Raw genomic sequence first — 27,818 nt, 5'->3', positions numbered from 1 at the left:
AAAATTGAATGTAGACAAGTCAAGCCGCGCCCCCACGCTACGAGGGTGATTTTGCGCAAAAAATTGTTTCTCTGTCAGCGCTGAAGACGATAGAAAATGGCTAAAAAAACAGCTTTTTTCAGCCAATAAGTGAAGCTAAGCCTGAGGTAAAGGTTGTTTCAGTGGAAATCATGGAGGAGAGCAGTAGCAGTTAGCTTAGCGACTAGCAGCACCTGTAATGCACCTATTCAGTGAAGAAGAGGAGGACTCTTAGCTTATGAAAGACAAGTCAGGCCTTGGCTGTTAAATATGTTAAAAAGTTGCGAGGATACAAAGTTCTCCAAGCTATTTTTTTTTTTTTTGGCTATTTTACCATATAAAAGGTAAGCATGCATTTTATTTTCATTTTCTGCTCTGCTGCTGTCTCATTAGATGAGTTGTGGCTTTAAGTAATGGGTGTAAAAGTTTGTAATTATTTTGTATTTGTGGGTTTTTGTGTTCTGAAAGTTTAGTGACCTTTGTGGCTAAATTAGCGGTGATCTTGCTTGCCTTTGTTGCTGAAACACAGCAGATTTTGACAGCTGTCACTCAGAGAGTAAGAGACGGATGCTCTGTAACGGGCGATTGTCCGTGCTTCTTTAATGCTGATTGTTTTTTTATGTTCAAGTGATATTACTGGCCCATTTAGTTAGTAAAAGGCGCTTTAAAAATGTATTCTGTGACTTTTCTGTCTCTCTCTTAGTGCCGGAACAACACCCAGCGTTTGCTCTGAGACCTGAAGATTTACAATTAAGCACTGCCTATAAGGTTCTCCTATATTAGCTATGCAGTGTACAGTATACACTCTGCAGCCTGCTTGGAGTTGCAGATATTGAAAAGACAATATCCTGCTTCAAACAAACAATATTTGTTCTTAGGTTTACTTCATACAAATGATTCAATTCAATTAACAGTTATATTGGTAATGCAGCTTCTCTTTACATACCACGGATCTTGTTCTTCTGAATGTCCGACTCCCCTCTGCTTTTGGGATTAATCTTCACTCCAACTTAAACAAAAAAAAATGAAAAAAAAACAGTTACAACCTTAAAATCAATTTTTAAGTCACTTCTTAAAACATACTTTTATCGGAGAACCTTCCCTGATTTTTAATAACTTCTAACTTGTTTTTATGTTTCTGTCTTTTAAATGGTTTTAATCTCTGACCAAAACTTTATATCTTTTATTTCCTAATGTATAGCTGCCTTTGGAAAGCACTTTGTAACGTGTTTTGAAAAGTGCAATATGAATAAAGTGTATTATTATTTATTATTGTTATTATTATTATTATTATTATTATTATTATTATTATTATTATTAGACAAAAAGCTGCCAGAGGCCAAATTTAACTAAGCAGCATCTTTTCTGTATTCTGTTGTCATATTGAGCATATAATGAAAAAATATCACCACTCTTATACTGTTTAGGATTAATATACAAACCTCTTCAGGCTATATATTTATTAAAAAAGGATTACTAGTTTTTTTTTCAACACACCATTTTCTTTAAACTATATAATTACGAGACAGGATCGGGCTACCTTTACACAGCGGTGGCTTTCCTGACCATCGTCCATCACTTTTGCATGTTCTGTGCTCCGATCCCCCAGCCAGATAGAAACCATCCTGACAGGTGTATAACAGTGTATATCCCAAGGTGGGCAGGTCCATTGATCGAACATCAACACTGCTGGGGGTTTCTGGTTGTCTGCATGAATGGGCTGAGGTAAGGCAAAGCAAATTTATTTGTATAGCGCATTTCATGCACAAGGCAACTCAATGTGCTTTACATGATCAAAAAGTGCAACGGAATACATTCAACAGCTTAAAATCAATAGGAACATTAAAATCGGCAACAAAAAAACATTTAAAATCATCAACAATGACATGACCAAAAATCTCCCTCTCAATCATACTCAGTAGAGAAAAAAGTGCCTTAAACTTTGATTTAAAAATCTTCACATGTGATGCTGACTTCAGCTCTGCTGGTAGTTTGTTCCACTTCTTTGCAGCATAACAACTAAACACAGCATTACCATGTTTACTGTGAAGTCTGGGCTCCACTATCTGACCTGTGTCCATAGATCTAAGAGACCTGCTGGGTTCATACCTGACTAACATCTTACTGATGTATTCTGGACCAAATCCATTCACAGATTTTTACACCAGCAGAAGAACTTTAAAGTGTATCCTGAGGCTGACTGGGAGCCAGTGTAAAGACTTTCAAACTGGAGTAATGTGTTCTGACCTTTTTGTTCTGGTTAAAACCCGAGCTGCAGCATTCTGAACCAGCTGTAGCTGTTTGATGCTCTTTTGGGGGATTCTTGTTGGAAGACCATTACAATAGTCCAGTCTGCTGGAGATAAAAGCATGGACCAGTTTCTCCTGATCTTTCTGAGTCATTAAACCTTTCACTCTGGAGATGTTCTTTAGGTGGTAGAAGGCTATTTTTGTGATACATTTGATCTGACTGCTGAATGTCAGATCTGAGTCAATCAGAACACCAAGGTTTTTGACTTGGTCTTTAGCTTTTAAAGATTGAGACTAAAGATACTTGCCGACAGCAGTCATGTTTTCCTTGTTACCAAAAACAATCACCTCCATCTTGTCATGATTTAGTTGAAGGAAGTTTTCACTCATTCAGCATTTTACTTTTTCTAAGCAGTCACACAATACCTCAATGAGACCAAAGTCATCTGGGTTCAGTGATAGATACAGTTGTGTGTCATCAGTGTAGCTCTGATAATAATAACCTTACAGTTCTGTAAAATTTGCCCTAAAGGAAGCAAATACAGGTTAAACAGAAGGGGTCCAAGAACAGAGCCCTGAGGAACCCCACAGGACATTGGTAGATTCAGATTCAAAGTTTCCATTGCTTACAAAATAACTTCACTCCTCCAAGTAGGACTTAAACCATTGCATTACTTTTCCATTTAGTCCAACCCATTTTTGTAATCTGAGCAACAAAATTATAATCTTCATAGTGTCAAATGCAGCACTTAGATCCAATAGAATGAGAAAAAACACTTTTGCTGAATCAGTGTTCATCCTCATTGATCACTTTGATAAGAGCAGTTTCTGTGCTGTGATGTGAACAAAAGCCTGACAGAAATTTAATAATAATAATGACAATAATAATTAATATTTTGTTGAAGGTTAAACATTGACTCAGTTGATAGAAGACCACCTTCTCAATGATCTTGGCCATGCATGGAAGGTTGCTGATTGGTTAGCCAGTATAGAGGCATCCAGTGTTCTCTTCTTTAACAGAAGTTTCACAGCAGCTACTTTCAGGGATTTTGGTACGGTGCCTGACTGGAATGAGAAATTAATTTTTTGACCCAAATTTGTGACAATTGATTTTACAACAGTTTTAAGGAATTTTGAGGGTATTGTGTCAAAGCAACACGTTGATGGATTCAGCTGCTGAACAGTGTCTTCTAATGTTTTTGGTTTCAATGTAATACACTAACATTGTAGTTGACTCATCCCTCAGTGGTTGAAGCTGTTTAAGCTTTTTGTTATTTTGCTGGTTTGTTCTGATGTTTGACCTTATTGATTGTATTTTTTCATTGAAATATTCAGCCAATTAATTGCATTTTCCAGTTGACAGTAATTCAGGGGCTATCTGATCTGGGAGGGTTGTGTGCTTTTCAATTACATAAAGCAATGTGTGAGAGTTGTTGACATGTTTAGCAATAATTTCAGGAAAGTATTGCTGCCTCGCTTTGAACAAACCCATCATTGAATTTACGCAGACATTTTGTACAGTTTTAGATGAATTTGGAGTTTTGTTGTTTTCCATTTACGCTCAGCTCTTCTACAATCAGATTTCAAATTATTTTCTGTGTGTTTGGTTTTCTCTTAGTTTTGAGAACAGTATTACTGATGCCATCATTTAACCATGTTTCATTAAGAAGTAAAAAGTCCAAGGGACGTGTCAAAATAATATCATTAATTAACACTGATTAGTTAACAAGAGATCTAATGTTAAGAAAAGCTAGTTTTAAAGACTTTACTGGAGACAGTGGTGGACTCTTTTGATGACATGTTATAGAAGTCAAATTATTATATCTAATAAGCTTTTGGTTTCTCCTTAATGTAAAAGTTTTACCTGTGTTACCTGGAATTAAAGGAATTAAAGAAGCTGCATTAACTTCATAAGAGCCTGAATTTTTCTGTTTGTTCCTACAAAAAGAGGTATTGCAGTCCAGATCCAGCACACATCAGGCAGATGTCGCTTTAAGTTAAACACAGCTGGCTGTTTGGATCATGCTCGTATCAGCCTGAGGAGAAGAGGGATCCTGAACATGGAATCGTCGAGGAGAGATGGGTGGTGCTGATTGGTTCTTCAGCATTGATTTTCATTTCTTGATGGAAGCTCATCAACGCCATGTTCTTTCCTTGTTGTTTTGTTCTCCAATGGTACATCTTGTCCTTTGCCTTTATCAGGATTGATAGCAGTGTGACTGGTTAAGTAAAATAAGTTGGATGTGAAGAGCTTCACTCCAGCCTTGGATAGACACAGTCCATCTGCTCTAAAAAAAAATGACGAGAAATCTGAAAATGCTCTATAAAATTTTGTGAAAGTGCAGCACAAGCCGAAGACAAAAATGTATTCAGTAAATCCTTGAGTATCGGGCCACTGATGAACACTTTAGGCTGCAAAGAGCTCATCATTTTTAGCAGATGGGTGAACTCCTGCTTTAACACCTCAGACTCCTCTTTGGCTAAATCATTTAATCCAAAATGTATCTCAACATTTTTCAAATGTGGGTAATCTGCCACAATATACAAGATTTGGTCAGCCAGGTCTGATACTGAGTATTTAGGTAAGCAGATCACTTTCACATTGTTGCTGAATATCTTCTGAGCATCTTCAACAGAGACGTCTCCAACTATCAGTGTGTGAGGTCGTTGCTTTGGCTTACCATGTTGTTTTTGTTTTCCTGAAGCGCTTTCAGTCCTCACAGTTCTAGAAGGTTGTGTGTTGCCCTCATTAGAGCAGGCAAATTGATTGTTCAGTTCTACATGAAACTGGGTTTGTGATTTGGTAATCCTTATTGAGCATAGCGTTAGTTCAGGGAGGCTGCGGACTTCAAGCCAGCCACACCTCCAATCAACCAACGGCCCAGATTGGCTCCCTATTGATCAAAGCATACAAGAATCACTACTTAAACCACGACAGCTGCCTCCTACCTCCTCAGCAAGCATCCCTCCACCCACCTCTGCTACAACTCCTCCAGGTCAGTATATATCCAACTAACTGGGTGTCATTTTTTTGTCATTAACATATGCTCTGATCTGTTCCAGGGGGTTTCTGCTAATCGCTCTCCTTGCTTTAGCCTTTAGCCAGGGCTCAGGGAAGGTCAAGGAGTGGTGCTCTCCCTACCTCCACGTAAGCTCGCGGAAAGGGCAAGGAGGTCCCGGAACAGACTCACACCGCCAAATGTACGATTGCATGCATATCCATGTAAAGTGCTCAAAGTTGCTATATAAATCCTAATGCACATTTATTGTAAATAAATCATTTATTTTGACCAAAGCGGTCCTGACTGAACTGTCTTTAACAGATGTCCACCTATGTGTCTGGGCAGAAAAGGGAGTTGAAGTCGAGGCTGCAGATTGGGAAGGGAGTGCAGGCCAGTGCGTCTGATATCAGGGCGCTTTGCTCGGTTTGTTAGTCTTTGAAGAGGATATGGCTTTCTCTTTGGCTTAACTCCAAGAGTATTCCAGGGAAGACTCGCACCTGTTGGCTTATCAACGAGAACAGGACCCTCCTTAGGTCTGATAGCTTTGTCTGCACCGGCTGGTAGCAAGTTAGCTTTATACTCTCCACTGTTTTGAAACAGCGGCACAGTCGTTTCATTCCCATATACACAGTGTCGGTTAACCTCTATGTTTACTTGTATACATCGCACTCTAGTCTCCAGTTCAGTAATCTTTTGGAGAAGGCTGCTGTATCCTGTTGTGGAAACAGCCATTCTTATGCTAGTTAGCTTGCTGCTTGTAGCTAGTTAGCTTGCTACGTAGCTTTCCAGTTGAGCCAGCAAAGAACAAAGGAGTAGATGATTATCTCACAACCAGAATCGGATGGTAAATGATAGTTTGTTGTGAAATGAAGTATGTTTAGTAAATAATTTTCTCTGTGTGCTCAGCTCTGCTCTTTTGCTGCTGTTCAGCTCAGCTGCCGGAAGCATAAATGAGAAAAATAAGTACAAAATAAGAACATTCAAGACTTGGAATTGAAAAGTTGAAAAACCTCTTAAAATAACAACAAACAGTTGTGTAAACAGTTGTGTATAAATCTCAATCTGTGTTTATGATCTGTGTGATGGATATTTTAAAGATCAAACTGTGTTATATTGCTGTGACTCCAGCCGTTGGGGCGAACTTGGAGTTTCACAATTCAATGTGTGTCCTAAAATTGCCAAAAGAGAGTAATGACACGAGTGAGGTTTACCAATGCACTCAGGCTGCGTTCCACTCCAGGTGAGATTTTCAAGGCATGTTCTTGTCGTGGAGCCAAGGATGTGGTAGTTTTTACGGCACTTAAAGGACACCTTACTCCCCACCTACAAATTATATAAAGAAAATGAATATAACAGTCAATCATGATTGAGTTTGGACACTTGTATTTATCTGTTACATTTGTATATTTATATTATGTTTTACTATAATGTGTAATGTGTAACTGTGTTTTTCCTCCCTGCGTTAGTATTTTTTTTCCTGTGAAGCAAAGTTAGTAGAAACCTGATGTAGATGACAACCTACCAAGTGGACAAAGATAGAAGGATTTACTTTTTGCTTTAATTCTGTTCAGCTAGAATATTCCCTCCTCTGTTCCAGACAGCCTTAAAGCTGAGTTGACAGGAGAAGAGACTTCCTCTTTCGAAACGACACTTTTCCTTTTAACAAGTTTTTTTTTGAAAGTGTATAAATTATTCATGTTTTTTTGGGGGGAGAACAAACTTTGAACATATAATCTGTTCTGTCAGCTCTTGCTAACGTACCAATCATATGATATAGAATCAGATGACATGTTTGGCAGGAAAGAAAGGATATTTTTGGGCTCGAACAAACAATTCTCTTTCTAAGTTTTTGTGAGCTCTTTCAGTACTCAGGCAATTCTGATTGAATAAAATGACATTTTAAGATTGACCAATAGAGTTCCCACCTGAAAGCCCTGGGCCATGATGGGGATACCAAAAGCAGGAGTTCCTGGATCACGGCAGCTGTTAAAGGCTGGGTCTGTGAACACAAACACACAAACATGACATTAGCACGGTCCTCCGAGTGAAGAAATTATGCTTCATTAAGTCACAATAAGTTTGTCAGTCCTTAAACAACGTATCCACAATTAACAGACAATAAAGCTGTTAATCAAAACAAAGCTAAAAAAAACAACAAAAAAAAACAAAGTCTAGCCAAAAAACAAATTTCCCATCATTAAACCATGATTACCAAGAAAAAAAGGCTTTAGTTTTAAAGATACTAACATCGCCATAATTTGTTTCCAAACAATTTCTAAAATAGTAATTGATAAAAATAATTATTCAATCGTAAAAGTGAATGAATTAACTAAAGAATGAAATTGGAGCAAGTAAGAATTTATCTAATAAATGTGTTTATTAAAATCTGTTTTGCATTTTAACATAAATGATCAATTATCAATTTAACAAAAATGATTCAGTAATCACCTTTTTTAATTTTAGAATAATTATAGTTTATAATTAAACTTTCAATCTTGTGTGTGAGATTGTGATCCCACGAAAATGGGAACATTGCTTTGAATAAGCAAAAATGCATGACAATAATTGTGGTGTGTAAATAACACATATCTACTTTTCAAAGAGTCACAACTTTCATTTAATAATTGAAAACAATATTCTGAGATCTAATTTTATGAAAAAAGTGTGGTGTGTATATGTTTCATGAGGGAAAATTTACAGTTATTAAATTATACCACATTGCAGAAAGCCATTCCCTGTTATCATTTAAAGAACTAAGGCATGCCTAACACGGTAGTTGTATGTATAATTTAGAGAGTGTATGTATAATTTAGATTGAAGTAGTTTACCATTTTCACACTCGGCTGTTAAAAGTGATTGGAATTCTTTATGGGCTATAAAGTTGTTCAAATAACAATAAAAATCCTTCTTCTTGCACTACCTTTTTTTGGTTCTGATATGCTCCATATTTGTACAAGGTCTAGAATTCACTCTAAATGATGAAAAGCAGCCTGACAAGATAACATCTTTAAAAAATCAAATGCGGACATCAAAACTACACACTTCATCTATTGATTAGATAATATCTTTAGCCCTGGCTCTACAAGAATACTAATGTGGATGTGGATGTGTGTAAGCACCAAACCCTTGCTTACAAGAACCTTATTTCTCACCCAATTTATGTACGTTTTAATAACACTATCATCAGAGTAATATATTATAACAAAATATTCTAACATCTGAAAATCAATTATTTTAATAAACTAACACAGTTATATGATTTATGTTAGCACATAAAAAATCACAATGATTTTTTTTCCCAAAACAAACAAGATAATAATAGATGTGTGTTATGTATATTAATAGATAATAAAAACAGTCAAGGCCATGCCATACCCCAATTATCAAAATTTAAATTGTTTAAATAATGGTGATAAGGGTCAAGTTTTTTTTTTCTCTTTAAAATCCTACTATAATGCTTTTATTTTGTCAACAAGTACCCTTGTCAGGGTTGGGGTCAACTATAATATTAATTGTGTAATTGATCATTAATTACAATGATGGCATGATTATAATCATACATGTAATTTTAAGAACATGTTGCCATTGTAATTGTAATTAAATTGTAATTGAGTTAAGATAACTGACTTTGTAATTGTAATTGCAGTGGAAATTCAATAAAAACTTTAAATTACAATTTGATTAAATGCAAAACAGGTTAAAGGCTTACACATATGTAGTTAAAATATATCAAAATATGTTTAAATATTAATTTTTCCCACTACCTGTCAGTGGATTTTCACACTCTTACAGATGGTAAGGGTTAGAAGAGTTAGGATAATATACTTTTTTTTTTTTTTTTTACTGAGTAGCAATATTATGAATGTAACTGATGTTTTGTACAAAGAGTTAATAGTTATTGCTAAATTCCAACTCGTGTTCCCACACACAAATTGAGAACAATTATAATTTCCTCTCAGGGGAAAAATAATAATTGTAATTCATTTGTAATTGAAAAATGGAATTGACCCCAACTCTGCCACTTGTTACACATGCACAATGCCATATGTTGCTTTCCTAACACACATCTCTTACTCAAATTTAAGATTTTTGAATTTATTTATTTTTTTGGTCAACCTAATGACTTCAATGTTCAAACTGAATTTCCAGCAGGATGAATAAAGGTTCTGATACTGGTTTAGTTGGTAAAGATGTCGTCTGCTAATCCAGTGGTTTGGAGATTGTTCCATGGCTTTACCTTTACCAAAGTTAAGACAATGATCAAACCCTCAGTCACAATTGTTGTGTGAATGGGTGAATGAATGTGCTGACAGGGTATTTAAGTGAAATGATGATGAAGAGAACTAATAGGTCAGTTCCTGTTCTTAGATCATTTTTATCACCAGCATTTGGGAAACATATTTAAACAGCTTTATGATAGTCCGCCTATGAGACATACCACTGAGTACAGTCTGAAATTAGTCCCTCGGTAAAACATTTTCACTGGTACAGAATAAAATGAGTTGTGTTTTAGATAAAGGAATTATAGTTACCTATACAGGCTGGTTGTCGACCACTCCAAACTCCATCAGCTTGACAGACTCTGGAGGCAGAGCCTACCAGCAGATATGGTGCATGGCAGTAAAATCTCACCTCTGACCTGTAATAATAATTAAAAAAAATCTATTAGTCTGAACCTCTACAGAAAAGTGATATGAAGTCAAGGTAAAAGCAAAGAGTTCGGTTTTCTTCTCATTACTTCGTGTATATTTTTGAAAAAGCAAAATTTTTTTCACAATCGGAATTGACGTTTTTTTTCTTCTAATGTATATGTAATAATAATTTGATTATCAGAAACTACTATTATTTCACTACAGGCAAATTTACATGATAAAATTATGTTGAAATAAGATTTTTGTTAAATTTCCCATTTTAATTAATTAATGAATGAATGAATTATTCTATTAATCAATTTTTAAGTTGACCAAATGTGATTCTGCCCCTCAGTTTGTTAGCCAAACTATAGACGGCCCAGAATGTATCCTGTGATGTGTTTTATGGCTCTTGCAAACCTTTCAGAAGAGGCAGAATAAATGCAGAGGAGAAGCTCTCAGTAGTATCAGATTCTTAACATTGTTTTTCACCTTATTTTCAATGAAAAAACTAGAAAATTATAGTTGTTAACAGCAAGATAGTAAAGTTTAGCTTTGCTCAAAAAGGAAAGTGTTATATTTTATGAGTGGGATTACAGCCATATTGTTTGGGCTGGTGAAGCAATCTTCAACAGCATCTATAAAGAGGGTTTACTCTAAGCTTCTACCGTGCCTTAGAGGATATCAAAAACACCACCATTCGTTTTTATCCCCCCATACTTCCAGATATGACACCTCTATATCAAACATTACAGTGGACACTGTAAGAAATTGAATGGCTGGGATCTTTCTTGAAGCTTTCATGTTTCTTTTTTCTTTGTTAACCACACAAAAACAAAGAAAATACAAACAGCAGTAGCAACAATAGCAATAGCAAACAGCAGGAACTATCTTCTAACCATTGAGAGCTAATATAAGAAAAATTGAGAAAGATTCATGATCCTAATAGTGTGGACTTATAACATTAAACAAAACAAAACATAGTAATGGTAGATATTTGTGTTTGATTTTAGAGTTTAAAAAACAGGGTATAAATGTCTTGTAGTGCTCTAGATACTGACCGATAGGAAAATATGTTCCCCTCTCTGTATCCCCCTCCAGGAGAGCCTGGATCACCACACAGAACAGCTTGAAAAACACAACAATAAGTTAAACTTTGAAAGTACTGAAATGAAACAAAGAGACAGATTAGACAGATATATGCAGCGCATGAATAAACTTACGCAGACACTGCTGTACATCGCCTGTCCAAGTCCCATTCCCTTCACAGGTTAGGACAGCAGGCGCGGACAGCTGATAACCCCGAAAACAACTGTAGCTAACGCTTGATCCCCAAGAATGGTCGCTACCTTCAACTTTCCCATGATGCACTTGAGCTGGAGGCCCACACTGGATCACTGAAGGACACAAAACAACTTATTCAAAATATGGCTTACTCATAAATAAGAGAGTGAGGAGAATCTAAGCAATATATGAACATGTCCCTGTGTGTGTGTAGGGTACCCTTCACATTTTAACTGATAATCGGTACAAACATTCAGTACTTTAGTGTGGTAATTAATGGTAAATAATAAAATCTCAAAATGTTACAATTTACAATATGTATTTCTAATTTTTAATTATTCTTTTTTTTTTTTTTTTTTACAATCATACATCTAATAACGTAACACTTTCTACTGAAATACATTTAAACAACATAAAAAAATCGAGAATCAACATTGGATGACAAAAAGAAAGAAGCATGTTATATATTTCCACACTTTCTCCCTGTCTGCTTTCACACTTAATCATAACTTTTGTTTCTAGCACATCCTTTTGCTAGGGGCGGCAGTAGCTCAGTCCGTAGAGACATGGGTTGGGAACCGGAGGGTGGCCGACTCAAGTCCCAGTGCGGACCAAAAACGAAATTGTTCTGGTAGCTGGAGAGGCACTTCTCGCCAGGGCACTTCTCGAGCAATGCTGAGGTGCCCTTGAGCAAGGCACCAAACCCCAACACTGCTCTGGTGCTCTCCCTTCATTGTAAAAGCAGCCTCACTCTGATATCTCTCCATTAATGCATGTCCACAGGTCCTGTTTGTGCATGTGTGTGATTCGGGCCTATGTGTGTGAGAAGCATGTCCATAAAAATAACAGAGTGTATGTAATTTCCCTTCAGGGATTAATAAAGTAGTTAAAATTCAAAAAATTCAAATTGCTTGCAGCTCTTCCTTTCCTTTTGCCAATGCTAAAACACCTCCTTCCTCCTCTATCTTGGCCATCTTTAAACTCCAACACTGCCCCTCCTCCTTCATTTTGTTTTTCAGGTAAAACTTTCTTGGTGCACTTCTCACAGTCAACTTATTTTATGGGTTTAATCCATTTACTCTCTTTGTGATCACAGGTTTAGGGGCAGGTATTGATTTGCCTCTTTGTTTCTCTCATTCCTCACTTCCTTCCCGTGTGCTTTCTTATAGCCCTGCTGATGGCTCATCACATTTTCCCCTTTTCATTTACTTGCTTGACTCACTCCCCCCCTCTACTTTTCTTTTTCTTTCAATTTTAACATTACTCACTATGTGTTATTGTGCTTTGTCTACTTTAGAGATCTTTCCCCTAAACGCTCCTTTATCTTTGCAATTCCTCCATTTTTTACCACACTATTCATTGCTGGACTTATTGAACTTCAGAGTTCCAAGCCTTGTGCAAATAATATTACCCAGACATTTATGAAGTGACAAAATGCTAATTTATGAGTTGCTTTTGTCTGGTAGGAAAAGCTGCTCTGCTCAAACAAAATCAAAGTAATAATAGGAGATTTGAACAAAACAAATGTACTTAACAGAAAGTATAAAAGGAAGAAAAAGCTGAAAATGCGAAGTGATTGCTATTTGAATTCCCACTTTATACTTCCTCTAGAATTTTCCCATTCGACTGCCATGCCCAGGTCTATTCGCCATTCACATCCTATCCTGCTCCATCACTTATGAATTCCCTCTTAGTTTAATCCCTGAATGCTTGCTCCATTTTTTTCATCTGCTTCCAAAACGTCTGCAAAGGACGAGACAATGATCTTTCTATTTTAGGTAGAGATGCTGTATTTGAAAATATATTTTTTATAGTTGATTAATAGTAAATTCTAAAAGGGAGTTGTGGTAGCAAATCCATTCTATTGTATCTCAATAAAATTACCAGATCACCAAAGCAAACAAAGTCGGTAGATTTGGGTTGGGTTCTGTTGGCTCATATTTGTCATACCTTTACAGCTGGGTTTGGTTTGGTTCCAGGTTCCGTCTTTGGTGCAGCGCAGAACACTGCGTCCAGGTCCAGGTTGGTCAATCAGGTGTCCAGGGTTACAATGGTAGGTCACTGTGTGGTTAAAGCTAAACTCACTTCCCAGATAGATCCCATTAGCAACTGGCCCAGGGTCCCCACAAGTAATCACTGAAAAAGTTTAAAACCCAGGAGTAGTCATGATGAGGGTGTGTATAACATAGATAGACCTTTAACAGTATGGCTGTGCATTAAAGGGGAATAAACAGTCAGTTATAGCAATATTTCAAGATTTACTCTTTCAAATCACACCAAACTGCTCATGTCCCCAAGGTCTACAAAGCGTATCAATGTCTACTGCTTCATGTTAACAACCTACCACTACTTGGTCTTTTCTGCAAACCTTTTTTCCTGTTTATACAATTGATTATTCAATTGCACTCATTTAACAGCAAGTTTTGATTTTGTTTTAGTCAGTTGTTTGACTAAAACACAATTTAGTTTTAGTCAAAATGTAGTCGTCAGGACTTTTTCAGTTATAGTCTAATGTTTGTCAACTAAAGGATATTAAGACCAAAACTGTTACAGATATATTCCATCTAAGTATACATGGAAAGAGTTTATGGATTTTTTTTTTCACAGATTCAATTACTATTGATCAACCTGAAATGGAATGGTATTAACGTTTGAAAAAACACAGACAGATTTGACGTGATCAATGCGTAAGACAACATGATCACACGAGTTGAGCTAAGATTTCGTCCCATGTGACGAAATTAAAGTTTTGCTTTTATTAGTTGACAAAAATGTAAATATATTTTTGAAATACTTTTTGTTAACCTGTATAACAGCAGCTGTAGATATTTTAAAATAAACACACTGCAAATACTATACCCACATTAATCACATGCACTGCTGTATCAAAATGTGTTTTATTTTACATCTCATTCATACGTCCCACACCAAATCACACAGCCTTTATTTGCTGGGCAATGGCGAATGTAAAACAGAAAGAAACCATTGGATTTTCACCTGTGCAATCTGGAGGCTGACCCGTCCATGTTCCATTTGTTGTGCAATGTCTGGTGGTCAGGCCTGAGGTTTTAAAGCCTTCCCAGCATGCATAGGCCACTGAGCTTCCAAAGGTGATGCCATCACTGAAGATAATTTTACCATGTGCAGGGGTACCAGGGTTACCACAGGACACCGCTGTCAAGTGAGGATAAAAACAATTAGTGTTAATTAACCACAGTGATGATATCAATGTGAGCCCTGCTGCCTTTCAGCTCATATGAGTCCCTGAGACGATGAGACTGATTAATCATTAATGTGTAGCTTGATTACCAACATTAAATTGAGGTCTGAAAAGAACTTAGTCAAGTGAAAACAAATGTCCAGTAATGCATCAGCCCCAATATGCCAGCCAAGGAGCAAATGTACAAAAGCAATTTGCCCTGAAACTACAGAAGTGATCCATTACATACTGTTCTTTATGAGGTTTAATATTATCTAGATTACTAAAAGTGGTTATGGTTAAACGGGTTAATCAAAATGGAGTTGTTTCATTCAGGTCACTGTATTATCGCTACCACTCTGATATACAGTAGATCTGTGATGTCTATTGAGGTTAATGTGAATCCACCAAGGAGGTAACATTATCACCAGCGTTTATGTATTTATTTGTTTGTCTGTTAGCAGGACTACATAAAAATTGCTTGGACTTTTACAAATACTGAACCAAAGATAAACCTTATAACAATGAAGATTCCATTAAATATTGGAGGGGGTCCAGATCATCAAAAGTAATAAATGGATTTTGACAAAATGTTAACCAAAGATAGACCTCAAACCATGGAAGAGTCCATTACATTTTAGAAAGGATTGGGATCAATAAGCAGATTCTGGATGAGTTTGAAAAATTGAAAAATCCCTATCTCCCATTATTGAGAAAATTTAAGGTAGTAGTTGACCAATCTCTATGAAAATTGACTCAGATAGTCATGTTTGTTCCTCAAATACAACATTGAGTTTCATCTGGATTGGATCCAGATTGCGCATGCCATTATAATTTTATTTTTTTTTTTTACAAAAAAATAGGAATGCTTATACATTTCAACCTACTGTATTGTTATTCGTGGGGACAGATATTTCTTCAATGTAGTCAATGCCTTTAAAATGTGAATGATCATGGTACCATGACCAAGCTCACTGATCCACATAACTTTAAATATCTGGCAAAGAAGAGGTTTGGCACTTGAAGGAGGTTTGTTCTCTCTCAAGGCTCTTACAATGATGAAAAAAATCTTGATTTTTAAATCAATGCAACAAAGTGATGTGTTGCTTAAGTTTATCTTTATCAACTTTTGTACGTCAGCAGTGTTTGGATATCAGCATATACACTTCACTAAAAGATCCATTTTTTTTCTGAGAGCCAAATAGTGTGAACAAAGCTAATTCTGAAAAGACTGCTTGTTTTCTGAGTGTACCCTTTCAAGATTACTGTTAAAGTAATCCTCCACTGTTTTTACAAATGTGCCCTAAAACCTTAGGAATATCCTTATTAGAAGATCTATGCTTAACAAAACGCATGATTTTGCACCATATTAATTTGATTAACTTTTAAAACTGGGACTACTTTACCTTGTGTGCCGCCATGTTGAAATGACATCATTGGTGACGTGATAAACTCCTTTTAGTCCATTGAGTTCTATAGCAGTGAAGCGTTCAGGATCATTTAGCAGTTTTTTTCAGTCAAAATGACAACTTGTGCTGCTTTGGGTTGCTCTAAAAATCAGTAAACGTTAAACATTTTTGACGTGAACCACTTTTGTTTACTGAGAGATGGTAAATTGAAACCGTAACCTGGAAAATACTGTGACTACAGGGGGGCGACAGTTCCCACTCTGCTGTTTCGTAGACACCATTAAGGAGAGAAGAAGAGCTCCGTGTGCATGTAAATAAAGGCAACCAGGATTCACTGCTGCTCATTAGAATCAGCAGTTACTGCTCAGCGCAGCAGTAAGATTCTGTGGTTGCCTTTATTTACATGCACATGGAGCTCTTCTTCTCTCCTTAATGGCGTCTATTAAACAGCAGAGTGGGAACTGTCGCCCCCTGTGGCCACAGATTTTTTTGGCTCACGGTTTTAATTTATCATCAGTGCCTGTGGTCACGTGACTGCCGTAAAGTGAAACGTTCTCCAGGCATTCTCCAGGTCACATGACCTGGCTAACGACGGTCCGTCTTTTCCAAACTTACATGGGCGGTATTTCAAAAGGGCAGTCCCGCTCGGAACATTGATACTGTCTAGCGCTGTGTATTGTCCAGAGGAATCACGTAAAATAACTCATATGCTTCAACTCTTTAGGTCACAAAGTCCATGGTGTGGCTTTAAGCAACTGTTTGAATATGAACAAAAGGTTGAGCGACAAAGAGAGGCAAGAGGAAAAGCCTGTGAGTGTAAACTAGAGTTCCATCTATCTTCAGTTTGCTGGCACAGCACATTAACAAAGCTGTTAAGATTTAACAACCAGCCACAGCACATTTCGCTAATAAGATCATGACGGCTGGCATCCGTTAACAATCGAACACTCATTGATGGGACCTATTTGTTAGGTCCCTCGAAAGCCCTGTTTAGCGTGTGTGCATGTATGTGTGTGTGTGTGTGTGTGTGTGTGTGTGTGTGTGTGTGTGTGTGTGTGTGTGTAGGTGTGTGTGCATTTTGTTTGTGTTTTATGGTGTGTTGGTACCTCATTAAGTAAATAAATCTAGTGAAAGCAGTGTCTTAAAGAACACTTTTGTTATGTGCGTATAAAGCAGTACACGTATGTACGTCTGAATGATTTCATCTAAGTAATGGATGTCTCCCCCCATTAGCCTGATAAAAACAACTGTTGATTGATAAAAATGCAAGCATGCAGGCATGCACAATCTCCTACAAATTTGCAGAACTTGTTAAAAAAAACAAAAAAAACAAAGCTCAATCTATTAAGATTGATTACCTCAAGTGACGTGCAGACAGGGTAGGCAAGGGCAAGGTAGGCAGTGCCTACCCAAGGGTGAATTGATATTTTGATTATTTGTTTTAATTAAATTACAATTATAAATTATTTATTTTTCCATTTCCAATAGCCTACTGTACCTATAAGTTTGAAAGTGTCCGCATTTTGTGCGTTTCATAGCCCAAATTACTAAACGTCCCCATTTCTTGGTACGGCTGTCATCTCACTCCGCTGTAAAGACAGGAGGAGGCCACGCCCCCTTCCAAAAGCACACGGCTGCTCTGCCTCTGTTCCCATAGCGTGTTTTTATGTGTTTGCGCTTGCGCAGTCAGCTCCCCAAGATGATAAGTATTTACGTCCAAAGGCAGCTCTCCATGCTGCCTTTGGACGTAACCGTGCTTTGCTAAATGCTATCCGTAAGTTCACAGTGCATTAGTGAATTGATTCCATGTGACCACTGCTGCTACGTTCTCTAGCGACTGGGAAAGATAACACTACAGTCATGATGACAGCGCTAGAGACGATAGAGAAACTTTTCTTTGAGGAAAAACGACAGCTTTTAAAAGATGGAGACCAACACCCGAGTTACCAGAGCTTCAGCAAAGGTAAGGTCAGGAAATGTTTCATACTTTTCACAGTGAATGGTACAAAAGGAAGGATTGACTTCATGGATGCGCCTCACTGAGGCTGTTCTGAGTTGTTGTTGTCATTTTCTCCATGTTTCTGTGTTTCCAACACAAATAACGGATGCGCTGCCGTGTCATGAGATATATCTTGTTGGAGAGTATGGAGGCTAGATTAATTAATTGTTTATGTTTTTTAATGGTGTTTATGATGTTGATTTTGTTAGATGGCTAAATGCTTGTTCATGTGAATCTTGTTGGGTTTTTTCTTTCTTATTATGAATTTTATATTTTGATAAGCGCATTGAGATGACTTTGTTGGAAATTGCTTTATACAAATAAAGTTGATTTGAATTGAATTAACACTTGCAGAAACATATGAAATTGTCATTGGTGGTCTCGATTTGCAACGCCCTGCCTACACAACCCTAGTGGTCACGGCACGTGACTGATTACCTCAACACTATACATTTAACAACATCTCATATTGCTTCACTTTCATGTCACTGTGGCCTTTGTAATTATCCTTGCTGTATATAAGTGCATTGATTAATGTTTTTTGCTACAGTCCTATTCTAAGCCAAAGTGTGGACTTGCTATTTGAACTATGACCTACTCTTTACCCGTCTATGCACTCAAATTACTGACTAAAGTGGTCATTCATCTGAAACTGAAACCTGCATCAGAAAAAGGCATTGATCGTGTCAACATGAATTTCTTCACTCTGATTTCCTTTGGTGGGAAAATTAGAAGCAGAGCAGACTACAGCTCAGGTATCCAGTTTATTACATCACTGCAAGGGACCCACTTTTAATTTCCCTTCAGCCCCCATGGGTTTAAGGAGTGCCTTTGAAAACTCCTCTTGTATAGGACATACTTTATTAGCACAGTATGGCAGAAAATCCAGCTCGTTCTCTTAGGAGTAACAGGTCTTAAACTTGTTGTGAGACACACTAATAGAAAATCCTATACCATGTAGCAAATAAATGGCAAGAAGTTCAGCTCTGGCTGTGAAGTTGTTGGTGCATTTGAAACACATTCATGCATAAACATTGAAATACATTAATACATTAAAATGCATCCTTACTTTAGACCAAGGTACAAAAACAAACAAAACAACTTTATTGTGACTTAAGCTAAGGAGAAATCCCAATTAGACTTTTTGTATGAAAAAGCAGTATCCTTGCAGAAATATTACCATAATTATAACCATTGTTTCTACCTTGACAAACGGGCTGCGTGCCACTCCAGGTCCCGTTATGAAGGCAGGTCCTCTCAGCTGAACCAATCAGATTATACCCAGCCTCACAGCTAAAACGCAGAAGGCTCTTTGTTTTAAAGTCTTCTCCTAGGCGTGCACCATGGGGAGGAATCCCGGGGTCTCCACACACTCCAGTGCTTACACCTTCAGTAAAAAAGCAGACATTAAGGTCATGTACTAAAATATCACATAAAGTACTCATATACAGCTGTGAGAGTGCTCCATGAGTTTGAATGTATTTGTCATGGTTTCTTTGGGGGGGTCATTAAAACAGAGATATTCTTTTAAGGTTACAACACATTTTAGATAGCTATATGTGGGTGAAACACAGCAATTTAAGTGTATGTCTCACCAGGGCCTTTATGCTAAAAGTGCACTCCTGCATTCATGCTGGTGGTCAGCATCTGGCAAGCAGACAGTGCAACAACCTAGTTCTCCCACTCACTGTTTCTCACACACTGACACATGCAGGCACATGCTGACTTACACAAACTTTGCAGGATTGCACTTTATATTTAGGCTAGCCAAAGTTGTTCTAGCATTAAAAGCACAGAGCGTGTCACAATTTTAGCTGCTTAAATTCCATCACTGGGGATATGGGAGTTTAAAAGGCTAGAACTTGCATCTCAATGAGGTCCTCAGCTACAGGATGGTTCTGAGCCTGCTGAGACTTCTGTTTTTAGGCCAGCAGTAAAAGATGAGAGCTGTTGAGACAGTTGATGCTGCGTTTTGGAAAGCTCACTTGTACTGTTATGGCCTACTGTAGAGCAACACACAATTTACAATCAACACCTACAATGTACCTCTTACTTGGGTGTATTTGTTACTCCTTCAAACATTATTTAGAGCGGACCAAAGTAATAATATATATATACACTATAATAATATATAATGCAACTTATAAATCTAACAATCAAATATAATATAAGCCCTCTTATGAGATACATTAAACAATTTTCATCTGGGGACATAATTTCCCTCCACGTCTTGCTGTTAGAGAATGTAGAACACAACAAATAAAACTACATACTTGCTGCAGTTTATCACATATTACAATGATCCACTAATGTTAAATTATAATTTTTGTTTGCTATATATTATTTATGTATACAACACATGCTAATTTGGGATGTAGTTTACATCACAGTACATACAGCATTCACACAAGATACTTAAGAGGCCTCACTGACTGTGTAAAGCTCCCAAAGCTTAGAGTACATGATTTTTACAAAAATTAAATATAACATGATCCTTTCGCTGCACAAGTATCTCTCAAAGGCACAACACCTCTGCCTGTCAATCATGAGAGCCTATCCGGTCTGGTTAGCAGCTGTAACTGTCTACCAGCTCAGTAACAGGTGACGTTCTACAACATGAACAAGCCCAAAACCATCACTGCCTTCAGTTCACTGACTGCCTTTTTATGCCAGATTTGATTAACATATTTTTGACATCTGAACTGTTTCTATATTTTGTTTAAGAACAAAACAGATGTATATTACTTTATTGTAAAACATGTAGTTGTAGTTTTAGAATGAAATATATTTCCTGGTGTACTGTGTGCACCCTGCCCTGAATCAATTATAAAATGGGATGGGCCCAAGATTCCCACTATCTAGAGTTGATGTGCATAAATTGATGGTAGATGGATTAATGCATAACAGGGACCCCCCGTCACCACAACATTTAAAAAAAAATGGGTAAAAAAAAAAAAAAAAGTTAAATAAAAATAATTATAAAAAAATTGTTCTTCCTCGAATCTCATAAAAATTACGTAAAATTTACAACCATATTTTAGAACAGTAATAAAGTTCTTTATTAATGAAGTTCAAAGAAAAAACAGTTTAAGGTTCGGCAAGGCCATTCTAGCACAGACCCCCCCATGCGCCCCCCTGTCATGATGACACGCCCCAGTTAGGGAAACGCTGGATTAATGTATGGACACATTTACAGGCAGCAAGCAATTGCATACCTTATTTTTTTAAATTTGTAACTGTTTAAAAACACAATGACTTTTACGTATGATTCCCCCCCACCAAAAAATACATAAAAAAATCCAATCCAACATGTGCTTTTACTACTTTGTTTACCAGTGCAGTAGGGTGGTGGTCCACTCCATGTGCCGTCCTCCTGACAGTGCCGAGTTGAATTTCCAACTCGCAACGCACCAGGCAAACAGGTGTACTGCAGTACTGAACCATACGTCCAACTGCGGGTTCCGGATACTACTGTATTGGGGGGTACACCAGGGTCTCCGCAGGAAATACCTTTAACGGAAGTAACAGTTAGCAAAATTTTACTTTACATTTCAAACACCAAAGCATTTGGTGGTGCAGCTGAGTCATTGAAGGATATACTTTAAAGAGTAACTATAGTAACTAACGTTTTTGCTGTTGTGCGTCTAGGCTGCAAATTCAAAAAATATTTCAATTACAGGCGGAGCTCATGGAATAGTTGACACACGCCCAGTCTATACTATAAAATCTCCAAAGAACAGCTATGCAAACTATACTCACTATACTTATCATTTTACAATTATCTCAATACAATCCAACCTATTCACCACAGACTTAACAGGTGCTATTTTTGAAAGGAGAGGCGGGGCCAAAAGTGATGGTTCATGATGTAAAAAGGTACCAAAAATCCCAAACCTCACTTCTCAGCCAATAGCAAAATTCAACTGGAATGGTTGGGTTTCAGCCCATAGAGGACACTCACTCTTACATTTCTACAACAAAATATGCCAAATTAAAATACTTTGACAAAAATGTCCAGAGTTGGACAAAAATCAATCTACAACTCTACTTCATACCAAACACATTTGTTTTCAGCCAAAAAAGTGGTTTTGGGGTTTAGTTAGTCCTTAAGGGAAAGGGACAGAAGGAGGGCCTTTTTAATTGGCAATTTCTATTGAATTTAAGCCTGAAAAAACTGCTCTTGCTCTTCTATTCCTATCACATTATATACCCTGTGATATAAATGCTCACCTCAAAATGATATTATGCCATCTTCAACCTCTTTCCCTACACATTTTTTGTCAAGGTTTTTTTTTTTCTGGAATGCACAGGAACAATCCTTAACCAATGCCTATCTGCCTGGTGGCTCATACCTGTCATCTATAAGTGTTCCTTCTTTAACTGTGAATCACCATCATTTTATTTGGCTTTTTACAGTAGTTTAAACTCTGTTTCTATCAGCCACACACGCACAAAAAGGCATACACACACCCTAAAATCCTAGTTCTCTTCTTCTTTCCTCCAATGCTACCCTCTTGAACCCTCCTTTATTCTTCTTATTCGCTCATAATTTTTCTCACAATGCCTCTTCAAGTCATTTCATCTTTGAGATTGCTTTTTCTTTCAGAAATAAAAACAATAAAGAAGACATGCTTTTGCCAGAACACTAATTTTCTCAAGTTCAAAGAAGTATACATTCTTTCATAACTGTGATGGAATGAGCATTCTTTCTATGAGTTTAGATTATTTGTTGTCTTTCTCTGCACTCTTTGAACTAATTTTAAGTGCATCCTATGTCTTAAACCTTCTGTCTAGAAATACCTAGGCAGCGAGGCATTGGCCGGTCCCATATTCCATCATGTTGGCATGTGAGGAGTGCAGAACCCAAAAGGTAAAAGCCTCTTTTGCAGTGGATGGCCACAGTTATGCCATAACTGAAGACCTCTGGGTATTGTAATCCAGATTGACGTACACCGTTTTCCACATGACCAGGATCTGAACAGTTTGCCACTGTATGGGAAAGTAAAACAGCTTATTTAACACAGCCTTATGTAGAGATTTATAATATTTTGCTAAAAGACATGACCTTTTTAAAACTACATGTGGATTAACTTAATTGAATCGAATTAATAGCTACCCATGGCTATGGATGACGTGTGTTTTTTTTACTCCTCTTACGCACTTGAAATTTCCCTTTTGAGGACAAGTGGAGTTATTTAAATTGAACCAAATTGAATCAAAACCTTCATGACTGATGAAAGAAAATAAACTATTCAGTGGAATGCACTTGTGGCCTATTCATATGTATCTGCATTTGTGTTGCGTAAAATGGTGTTGACCTTTGCAGCTCGGCAGGGGACTGCTCCACTGTCCGTTAAGACGACACTGAGCACGGGCATTTCCACTGAGGATGTAACCTCTGTTACATGTGAAGTTGACTACATCATTGAGGTTAAACTCGCTGCCATTTGTCCGTCCATTTGCTGGGTTGCCTGGGTGACCACAGGTGATAGCTGAAAAAGTAGAAAAGTTAAGTTAACATTGGAAGTAATAAACAGTGTACGTGGCAAACATTGATCTTTAAGAACTTTGTAATTTTGAAAAATCTTTGTAGAGTGTGGCTATATTAATCGTAGTACACTGTCTTACACTGAAAATGGATTTGAGGTACTTACGGACACAGACAGGTGTTATTCCAGACCATCGATGGTCTTGCTGGCAAATTCTGACAGAGGTCCCAATAAGGCGATACCCCAGCATGCACTGGTATACCACTGTGTCACGGTAACTAGAGCCGTCTCCACTAATGTGACCATTGACTATTGGATCTGGTGAGTCACAGTGACCAGCTAAAAGAAGCATAAATGACAGACTTAATAATGCATTATCTAAAATATCTTTAATATCTATTTGTGATATTGTAAACAATTTCTGAAAATATTTAATGGACTAGATTAAGATGGATTCCAGGCTACATCTCTCCTGTCTTCTAATTGGATTTTCGTCACAGTCTATTTTTGTCTCACCCTGTCAAATCAATTTCGTCATAGTTTGTCTCAATCAATGACTTCGTTTTTAGTTTTTGTTTCGTTTTTGTCCACAAAAATATATTTGTGACCAAAATAATGATGAAAATATTTAGTCAACAAAAAAGTCACTGGTTGCGCAAAAGAAATACGCTTTGGGTTGGCTGTAGCGGACCGTTTGAAGTACCATAATGCTTTGGGGCATAGGTTACAGGCGGCTGAGCCAATGGTTTGCGACAGTGTAAGGTCAGAGGGGAAAGGAATGCTGGTAGCCAACAGAGCGGGAAACAGAGGAGTTTGTAGAACTTGTGCATGATGCAACAACTACAAGTTAGAGGTGTGGAAACATTTTAGTTTTACCGCATCACGAAACCATAAGAAAAGAAAAGGTGGACAATATGCAAACACTGCAAGTGTACCATGCCTCTTTTGGAAATAAGAGCAACATAGGAAGCCAGTCAACAACCCTGGCATAGTAATGCTGCGGTCATTATGTCGTTGAGTGACTTTTGCAGTTTTTACAACACGAGTATGCGAGTTAAGGGCACGTTAACCATCCTCCTGCGTCAACATCTTTCTATTTTGTTTTGGAGCTTTGCTATTAGCGGTAGCTCCTCTTCCCGCAACTACGCATTCGCCAGTTTTGCTTCGGCGCTTCTGCCTTCGTCACACCCGGATATCCCGCTCTAAACCACAACACTGCCTCATGATTGGTTCTCACCGTATTGGTTCGGATTCAAAAGACAAAGGCGGGAACAGTACAAGATGGATTCTGGTGTTTGTGAAGGCAAGGTTACTTCATAACAGCTCAAGGGCTCAAGAAATAACAAGAGACACTTATGACCATTTTCTGTTGTTGAGGATTAGGTTTTTAGAAGGTTAATGGACACTTTAAGTACCTATAAGTTTGAAAGTGTCCGCATTTTGTGGGTTTCATAGCCCAAATTACTAAACAGCGCTATTTCCTGGAACAGCTGTCTTTTTTTTTTTTCGCTCCGCTGTAAGGCAGAGGGAGGCCACGCCCCCTCCCAAAGGCACGTTGCTCCTCTGCCTTCGTTCTCATTGCGTGATTTTACGTGTTTGCGCATGCGCAGTCAGTTCCCCAAGATGAAAACCATTTACGTAAAAAGGCAGTGTAGAGAGCTGCCTTTAGACGTAACCGCGCTATGCTAAATGCTATACGTAAGTTCACAGTACATTAGTGAATTGATATCACGTGACCGCTGCTGCTACGTTCTCTAGCTAGTGGGCGGGATAACACTACAGTGTGGATGGCAGCGCTAGAGATGATAGAGAAACTTTTTTTTGAGGAAAAACGACAGCTTTTAAAAGATGGAGACCAACACATGAGTTACCAGAGCTTCAGCAAAAGTAAGGTCAGAACATGTTTCATACTTTTCACAGTGAATGGTACAAAAGGAAGGATTGACTTTGTGGATGCTCCTCACTGAGGATGTTCTAAGTTGTTGTCATTTTTTCCGCGTTTCTGTGTTTCCAACACAAATAACAGATGTGCTGTCGTGTCATGAGATATATCTTGTTGGAGAGTATGGAGGCTATATTAAATAATTGTTTATGGTTCTTTAATGGTGTTTATGATGTTGATTTTGTTAGATGGCTAAACACTTGTTCATGTGGATCTTGTTGGGTTTTTTCTTTCTTATTATGAATTTTATATTTTGATAAGCACATTGAGATGACTTTGTTGGAAATTGCTTTATACAAATAAAATTGATTTGAATTGAATTAACACTTGCCAGCAAAAACATGAAATTGTCATTGGTGGTCTCGATTTGCAACGTGCCTACCCAACCCTAGTGGTCACGGCATGTCACTGGTTAGTAGGCAGTATTCAGTTTATGTCATAAATCTAAAAGTATGACAATAAATAGTGAACAGACAGTTTCTCAATGGTCATCATTCTTGTTATTGGTAGCATTGCTGCAAAATGTGTACCCTTTCCGTAAAACCATGAGCTTTCCTACAATATCACAATAATTATCATACCATGAGGTTACTACTGTAAATATAACGAACCGTGGGATTTAGATATTGTTACATCCCTACTGAATGGCATACACAATGTACTAGATGCTGCTATTTTTAACACAATTGACACTCGTCTAGCTTTGAGCAGGCACACAGTAGCTCTATTTCCTTTCATCCTAAATGCAACATATCACCCACTGAATGTACTCTAATTAAAGCTATTATTAACCATAGCGACAGACGGAGCACAACACAATGCACTTTTACATTTAATGAACCTACCTAGACACCTGGTCTCTGGACCACTCCAGAGGCCGTTAGCTTCGCACTCCCTGACATGTGACCCCACCAGCGTGTAACCATGGTTACACATAAAAATGGCAGTAGCACCAAATGTTGTCAGCATTCCCAGCTTGTTACCAAAAGGTAAAGTAGGCAGCTCACCACAAGAAATGACTGCGAGAGGATAAAAATAGAATAAAAAATGTTAAGGACCACAATAACAGACAAAAATGTCTAGAATCAGTCATAGTCCATATGGTGGTCTTCTGATGTGTTAAATATTGCAATCTTTCAAATACAATGCATTGTAAGGAAACAGCAGATTTGAAGAGAGATAATTTGATATATTCCTGGTGTATACCTGATTTATAAAAAATAAATCACTGACCAGTTTGAACAGTTACTGTTGTCCCACAACAATTTACTAGGGGTAATATCTTTTGTAATTTAGAAACAATTACCTATGCCTAACCCTGAACAAAAGAAACTAAACAATACAAAGTCTTTAGAGAAGCAAGCAAAAACTTTTTCATATATACAAAATAGCTTTATGTAACAAAAACAACCAAAAATAAATAAAAATAGAAAGACAGAAAAATAGACATTTCATGCTAGAAAAGGTTTGATGCTTACTCTTGCAGAAAGCTGGTTCACCTGATCCTTCCCAAGTCCCATTTGCAAGGCAGCGGAAAGTTCGATGCCCTTCTCCTAAATAGTACCCCTTTGAGCATTCAAGCATCACCATCGAGCCAAACTCTCCCAGTTGACCAGAGAGCAGGCGAAAGGTCATGTGTTCTGACAGAATGCCTTCAATGCTGGGGCAGTGGATTGCTGTAGGATAAAATAAATGTCAAATACAAATTTAAGTAAAACAAACACACCTGCCTTCATCCTACAGTTGAGAAAAATAGGTCTCCAAGTGTTTACTTCACTTTAGTGCAGCTTTAGCTTTACATACTATTTTTTTTTTTTTTTTTTTTTTATTAGTTGTTACATGTAAAAAGATTTTTCCTTTTCTTGAGGATATTCACACATTTATAATTGAAATAAAGGGGGATAAAATAAAGCTAAGACAACAGTAGCTAATACAAATCAGTTTAAAAAAAAAATGTAATTCTGTTTTCATTCAATTTTCAGAGCCTTATTTTTTTAATAATGTGAAATTAAAAATGAGTAAAAAAACACAACATCCTTTAAAACCCAACGAATATACTTTATTAAAAAGATGAGAAAACAAAGTTATTCAACATATCTTACATAAACATTTAGCGTGAATAGCATTCAAAACCACTTACGGAGACATCTGGGCAAAGAGGCAGCGTTACTCCAGGTTCCATCTTCCAGACACACAGCTGTCATTGTAACATCAGGGTCAAGATGGTAACCCTGGTTACACTGATAGGTGACTTGACTACCCACAGTATACTGGTAAACATGGAAACTGCCATTGCTTGGCGACTTGGGTATACCACAGGAGACAGCTGCCATATGACAAAGAGAGGAATGATGAGCACAGGTGTCAAACCTACGGCCTGGTGGCAACAACTGACCTGTCAACTTTAGATGGAAATGACTGGGAAACATCACTCATTGAGAAAAAGTCATTCAGATCACTCAAGACGTTTGCGACCGAAGACTGGCACTTGAGCAAATTAATTTACATCCATAAGTACCAAAGTGATGTGCAATAATAATTTCACTTACATAATTCAGTAACACTTTACTTGAAGTTTTATACATATGGCTGACAT

The 27,818-nt window shown here is 37.4% G+C and overlaps 1 protein-coding gene across 1 annotated transcript in view; it reads right to left on the bottom strand.

Moving 5' to 3' along the window:
* LOC114461190 (CUB and sushi domain-containing protein 1-like) overlaps positions 1–27,818 on the bottom strand; it is a 478,378-nt gene that overhangs the window by 17,059 nt on the left and 433,501 nt on the right. Inside the window, exons 53-69 of the mRNA XM_028443085.1 lie at positions 27,363–27,548; positions 26,701–26,898; positions 26,068–26,241; positions 23,446–23,619; positions 23,110–23,283; positions 22,592–22,780; positions 21,125–21,301; positions 18,996–19,178; positions 14,182–14,358; positions 13,135–13,320; positions 11,124–11,297; positions 10,962–11,028; positions 9,802–9,908; positions 7,195–7,268; positions 6,481–6,592; positions 1,559–1,738; positions 965–1,027 (exon numbers count right to left, since the gene is read on the bottom strand). Coding sequence (XP_028298886.1) covers positions 965–1,027; positions 1,559–1,738; positions 6,481–6,592; positions 7,195–7,268; positions 9,802–9,908; positions 10,962–11,028; positions 11,124–11,297; positions 13,135–13,320; positions 14,182–14,358; positions 18,996–19,178; positions 21,125–21,301; positions 22,592–22,780; positions 23,110–23,283; positions 23,446–23,619; positions 26,068–26,241; positions 26,701–26,898; positions 27,363–27,548 — 2,595 coding nt within the window. The remainder of the gene's footprint in view (positions 1–964; positions 1,028–1,558; positions 1,739–6,480; positions 6,593–7,194; positions 7,269–9,801; positions 9,909–10,961; positions 11,029–11,123; positions 11,298–13,134; positions 13,321–14,181; positions 14,359–18,995; positions 19,179–21,124; positions 21,302–22,591; positions 22,781–23,109; positions 23,284–23,445; positions 23,620–26,067; positions 26,242–26,700; positions 26,899–27,362; positions 27,549–27,818) is intronic.

The sequence above is a fragment of the Gouania willdenowi genome, chromosome 3, assembly GCF_900634775.1.
Source record: "Gouania willdenowi chromosome 3, fGouWil2.1, whole genome shotgun sequence".
Taxonomy (NCBI): domain Eukaryota; kingdom Metazoa; phylum Chordata; class Actinopteri; order Blenniiformes; family Gobiesocidae; genus Gouania; species Gouania willdenowi.
This window is presented reverse-complemented; position numbering and strand designations above follow the sequence as displayed.